General features: G+C 38.9%; 1 protein-coding gene across 1 annotated transcript in view; it reads left to right on the top strand.

Moving 5' to 3' along the window:
- The window catches only part of CAPN9 (calpain 9), a 39660-nt gene that overhangs the window by 14663 nt on the left and 18847 nt on the right, over positions 1 to 6150 (top strand). Inside the window, exons 4-8 of the mRNA XM_015824905.1 lie at positions 296 to 414; positions 1257 to 1390; positions 1945 to 2113; positions 4081 to 4164; positions 5427 to 5512. Of these exons, the coding sequence (XP_015680391.1) occupies positions 296 to 414; positions 1257 to 1390; positions 1945 to 2113; positions 4081 to 4164; positions 5427 to 5512 (592 nt within the window). The remainder of the gene's footprint in view (positions 1 to 295; positions 415 to 1256; positions 1391 to 1944; positions 2114 to 4080; positions 4165 to 5426; positions 5513 to 6150) is intronic.

The following is a 6150-nucleotide window of genomic DNA, read 5'->3' as shown; positions in this document are numbered from 1 at the left end:
GGGGTCAATGACACTGTCTAACCATCTCCTCTTCTGCCATCCCCTTCTCCTTTTGCCTTCAATCTTTCCCAACATCAGGGTCTTCTCCAATGAGTCCCCACTTCTCATTTGATGGCCAAAGTATTGGAATTTCAGCTTCAGTATCTGTCCTTCCAAACAGCAGTCAGGGTTGATTTCCTTTAGGAATTACAGCTAGGAGTTCCAAGCAAAACCAGCAGGAATTGTTCAGTGGGAAATATCTTAGTTATGTTAGATCGAAAGTATAACCTGTATATTGTTCTATGTAATTTTTCAGGTGATTGTTGGCTATTAGCTGCTATAGCATCTCTTACCCTTAATGAAAAAGTACTAGCCAGAGTTGTGCCACTAAATCAAGATTTTGGGCCAGGTTATGCCGGAATATTTCACTTCCAGGTAACCCCTCCACACATTCTTGCATGAATGAATGAATAAATGAATGTTGAATATCCCGGGAACTGGGAAGTCCAGATGTTACTGAATTATAACTGTCGGCATCCATTATATTTAATTCTACTTGACGTGGCTGGAAACTGTGATTCAGGCACATCTGGGAAACATGAACTTCCTGCCATTTTATTATCTCTGACAGGTCAGAACTTTAATACTCTTTGAGATTTATATTGCAATAGCTTCACTATTTGACAATATTTGTTGCCTACCTAGATCAGAAATCAAGCCTAGAGTGAAATGTACCTAATTATTTATTAGATTCATATCCTGCCTATCCTTCAAGAGCTCAGGGTAGTGTTACATAATGTTCCCTCCTCCCATTTTTCCTTACAGCAACAATTCTGGGAGATCAGTCAGGCTGAGAGAAAATAAATGGCCCATGGAGATTTCGTGGCTGATGGGGACTAGAACCATTCTCCTGGAATGAACCCATGGTCACCACCTTCACTTTTTAAAATTTTGTTTCATGCAATTACAAGAGCATAAATCTTGCAACGTGTTTTTACATCATAAGCCTTTGTATCTATTGAGGCCATGGATTTTGTTTTCCTTTTAGCAGGAAATGATTCAGTTCAATCACCCCCCATGTTCAGACCAGCAGCTGAGAGATGCTTGTGTTGCTGTCCTTTCTCCGTGCTGTTCCAACTCATCCATAAAATTAAAAGCTTCTTGTAGCCTTCACTTCCAGGGCCTAAAGCTATGTTAGAACTTTCTGGTCCTACTTCATTTTTTCCCTGGTTTATTACCACTATTAAATGATTGTCTATCTGTCTTTACCGAAATAGTTTTGGCAGTACAATGAATGGCTGGATGTTGTTATCGATGACCGCTTGCCCACTTTCAGAGACCGCTTGGTTTTTCTGCACTCAGCTGACCTCAATGAATTCTGGAGTGCATTGATGGAAAAAGCCTACGCCAAGTACGCAGATTATTTGATCTTCATCTTCTCCTTTGTTTCCTCATTTGTCATGATTTATAACCTTTGGATTTACAATCCCAGTTTTATAAATATTGTATTATATGTGTTTTGATCGTAGACTGAGTTGATCAAGGTTTGCATGTTTATTTGTTTATCATTACTTTTGTATGCTGCCCAAATTTAACTTTAATTTTTTAATTTTAAATTTAACTTGCTTTTTTTGTCGTGGGCTAAAGTGAAATTTCAAATAAGTTTGAAAGTTCTCATCTACTGAAATAAGTTAGAGCCAAAATATTTGAGAGATTTCAAGGGAAGCCAAACAAGTCATAGGAAAAGCTGCTCAAAATGACAAGAGTTTTGCTTATCTTGAATTTGATTTACAATACTTTTCTTCTAGTGGTTTAAGTAGATGATATTTTGCCACATAAGTCCTATAGATGTTTCTGCATGTCGTGAGCCACAACAGGAATTTCATATGGCACTTGAATATATTTGAAGTCAGATGGACATGACCTCGTTGTCTTTATGCATGTATATTTCTTTGACAATCTCAGATTGAACGGAAGTTATGAAGCTCTAAAAGGAGGAAGTTCAATTGAAGCCATGGAAGACTTCACTGGAGGAGTTGGAGAAACATTTGAAGTTAAAAAGGCTCCCAAAAATTTCTATGAACTCTTACAGAGGGCACTTAAAAGAGGCTCAATGGTGGGCTGTTCTATCGATGTAAGTAGAAATATCAATCTGAGTTTGAGTGTTCTGACAGGATATTTCTTCAGGTTATTAGGCCCCAAAGCAACTGAACATATGACATGGAATAGGGCACAGAACAGGAATACGGTGTCCTCAAGTGGCTTTGGATCCAGTCAATTCCAGCTGTCATATTTAATACAAATTTTAGTTCAAAGCATGTAAAGAGCTTCAGATGGCTGCTTCTGGTGTATATTATTGGGGAATGTTCCTAATATGTAGGAATGTGGTTTGGAATACTGTTATGGGACTTTCACTTAAGCATGTGATGTCTTTGATTAATTGAGGGCCAGTTCATAAAAAACAGCAGCCTCCACTTGATTCTTCCAAATTCTCAGCCAGCAATCATCCTTTCCTAAACGGGCATCCTAACATTTAACATTAGGCATCCCTAATGTTAAACAAAGAACAAGTGGATAATGATGATGTAAGTTTCAGCTCCTTTTCCCTATCCCTCTGGAGAATCTTTCCTAGGATTTCTCTTATTATTAAATCGTGGAACTGAAGCTTGTATTCAGTTAATCCCTCCTGCCAATAGTGTTCAGATTCTGAGCTGAACTGGATAAGCCATGAACTTAATTTAGCCTGGAGGCCATATTGCTTGTGCTCCAGATATTTTAAGAAACCAGTGGCAGAAACTCTTGATTTCTCACAGGCTTTGCTTGGGAGGAAAGCTGAAAAGTCAGTCTCAAATTTCCACATAATTCTAAGAAGAAAATGTTTTTATGACAATGTAGACTCAGGACAAAATGTTAGCCAGATCACTGGCTGTTTTGTTCATTCCATTATTATTTTTTTCTAATATTAACTGAATCTAAATGTGAAAGTGTCAATAATTTAAACAACGCACACTGTGCCCTACCATGTAGGAAATCCTAGTTATTTTAGTGTGACTTATTGTATGAGCATTTGTAACAGCAGTATTCCACATGCTTTCTAATAAAGAGTCACATATGGTCTTTGAGTTGCACATCAGGGAGCATGTTCCCTCAAAGTAGTGAGCAGGGTCAATCATTTTCATTCTCTTTGCCATTACAGTGAATTAAAAATAACCATAGAATTTTCCTCAGATAACAATAGGCTATTTCCCAAATAATCTATTTTTAAGGCAGACACGTCATCTTAGATTCACTAAAAAATATTAATGGAGGCAGCTGAGGGTTTTTTCTGTCTAATCATCCTGGGAGGATAAGTAATCTTACATTCAGGTTCATTGTCTTTCTTTCAGATAAGTACAATAATGTGAGTGCTCAGGAATCAAGAATTTAATCACTCCCCCCTTTCTGTCACATGATTCATTATAACCACATTTGGTAGTCTGGGGGAATTGCACCCATGGCTTTGTGAGACAATTTCTTGACTCTTTCACCTATTGTCTCCTTATTATTGAACTGCAACCATTTCTATTTCCTATTCTTGATACAATCCACATCTAAATTGATTCATAACACCTGCAAGTTATATCTCGCTCATCCTACAAGGAACTCAGAATCACACCCTAAAACTTTGAAACTTACACAGATTTTGTGAAGTAAGTGAGGCTTGGAGGGAGCAATGGATGAAGAGTGGAACAGGAGTTTTCATTTCTCACAGCCAAGCATTAGAAATGGTGTGCAGTAAGGCCTTTCCGTTAGGAGTCTCTTCTGCAGCTTCCTCTGTAGCCTCGCAACCTGCTCTGAGGATTGGGAATCTTGCGAAACAAATTTGGGGATGGGAATGCTACAGGAAAAATGAGAAAAGGGATAAGTGGAAGTCTGTATGTACCATGCTGGGTATTCACTTGGGCACAGCATGGCACTATAATTATATTTTAAGTGTCCTTTTAGCAACAGAGGTTATCGTATTTCTAAGAAGGGCCACGCATTCCTGCATATACTTACAAAAATGAGCATGATTTCAACATAGCAAAAAAGTTGATTTTTTTTTTTAAATCCATTATTTAGATAAGCAATGCAGCAGAGTCAGAAGCTCGAACTCCAACTGGTCTCATAAAAGGTCATGCATACTCAGTCACTGATATTGATGAGGTAAGCCACCTTCTTATTATGATATTTCTCAGCAGAAAGTGGACGGCTAGAAAATAATCTAATCCCAGTTAGATCCCAGCTACCATATCTGAACGGTAGAAACCCACACCACCACTAAATGGCAGCAAAGTAATGCAGAAAACCTTGTTGCTCCCTGGTGCTGCCTTTTGCAGCCCAGCTATCGCAACCTCAAATTCAGTGGAAAGAAAATCAAGGTTTGAAAACAGAATGCACTTGCTAATTCCATTCTTAGCATCAGATGTATTAGAAGAGAAGGCATTTTGTTGCGCTGGTCAGATGTGGCAGCATATTTATTAGAAAACACATGGCGACAAGCTTCTACTCCAGGCCTATACCAGCAAAGCCTGTATGCAGTATGGAGTGAGTTGCGTTGTTGTTGTTTTTTCCACCCACACATTTCTTAATTTATTTTAAAGTGGGAATCAACTAATATGAGAGGAGATGCATAAATGTCCTATGGTTCTCTACTGCTCATTTAACAATGTTCACCCGAAAGGTCAAACAGTTCAATGGTGAATTAAAAGCGACAATGCTAATCAGAAGTTAATTTCATTGTTATTGTCCATCAAATTGTATAATAGAAATGTGCATAGCTGTTTACAGTCTATGCCAGGGGTAGGCAACCTTGGCTCTTTTATGACTCGTGGACTTAAACTTAAACTCCCAGAATTCCTGAGCCAGCCATGTTGAAGTCCACGAGTCATAAAAGAGCCAAGGTTGCCTATCCCCAGTGGTCCCCAATCTTTGTGGCTTGGCAGCCCGGCTGGGGGAGGGGAAGGGGAACTGCCATGTGAGTGGCAGGCTGGCGCATGCATAGGTGTGCATGCAGCTCAACTGCAAGTTGAGCTGTGCGGGCATGTGTGCGCACCGGCCCACCACTTGTGCAACTTGAGCTGCGTGTGCATGCATGTGCGTGCCGGCCCACCGCTCATGAGAGTCAAGCTGCGTGCAGATGCACATGCATGCCGGCCCACCTGTCACATGGCCCGGTTCCGAATAGACCAGGGACTGGTAGTGGGCCATGGCCCAGGGATTGGGAACCCCTGGTCTATGCCATTCAGAGGCTGTGGTGACATAAAAAGTATATTTGACTTTCAGTACAGGCAAAAGAATTGACACAATAAGATTATGGTACTGTTTTTAGTAGGTCTTATTTAGATTAAGTGCAATCTTTTTGAAATGGAGAATTGTTCTAATTTACTTTTTTTTTCCCCTGCTTGGCTTGCTTTGGTTCTTAATAGGTCAACTACCAAGGGCAGACAGTGAGGCTCATTCGAGTTCGGAATCCATGGGGTCAAGTGGAATGGAATGGTGCCTGGAGTGACAAGTTAGTATTTCCTGTTCTAGGAATTTATAATCATGTTAAAAAAGAATATCCAGAATACCAAATTATTAACAACATAATCATCATACTTTAAAAAAATGTTCAGTATTGCCACTGGTATAAAAATATCCTTAAGTTCAACGTTTATGAGAAAGCGTTTAAATATTAAATATCTGAAATTCAGGGAAATATTTTTTTTAAAAAACTGACAAAAGAATGGGATTTATTTATATCAGAAAAACAAGGAAACAAAATAGTCCTTGGTTTACAATCATCCGTTTAACAACTGTTTGAAGTTACAACGGCACTGAAAAGAGCAACTTACAACTAGTCCTCGCACTTCTTATTGAAAATTTTATAAAATTTTACAATATAAATCCCCCCCTTCCCCAGACCCACCCTTCCACTCCCCCCTCCCTCCCCCCTTGCTTCCCAGAGCCAATCACAGGGTTAACAATAAAATGTTTATGTTTATGTTGTTTATGTTTATTATATTTATATCCCGCCCTTCTCCTTGCGGACTCAGGGCGGCTAACAGCCAGATAAAAACAACTACAAAATACCAAATACTACAGTTAAAACATAATTAAAAGACAAATATTAACAATTGGCCTAAGTAATTTAAAATTATTTTAAAACCC

The sequence above is a fragment of the Protobothrops mucrosquamatus genome, unplaced genomic scaffold, assembly GCF_001527695.2.
Source record: "Protobothrops mucrosquamatus isolate PMUCROS unplaced genomic scaffold, P.Mucros_1.0 scaffold2411, whole genome shotgun sequence".
Taxonomy (NCBI): domain Eukaryota; kingdom Metazoa; phylum Chordata; class Lepidosauria; order Squamata; family Viperidae; genus Protobothrops; species Protobothrops mucrosquamatus.
This window is presented reverse-complemented; position numbering and strand designations above follow the sequence as displayed.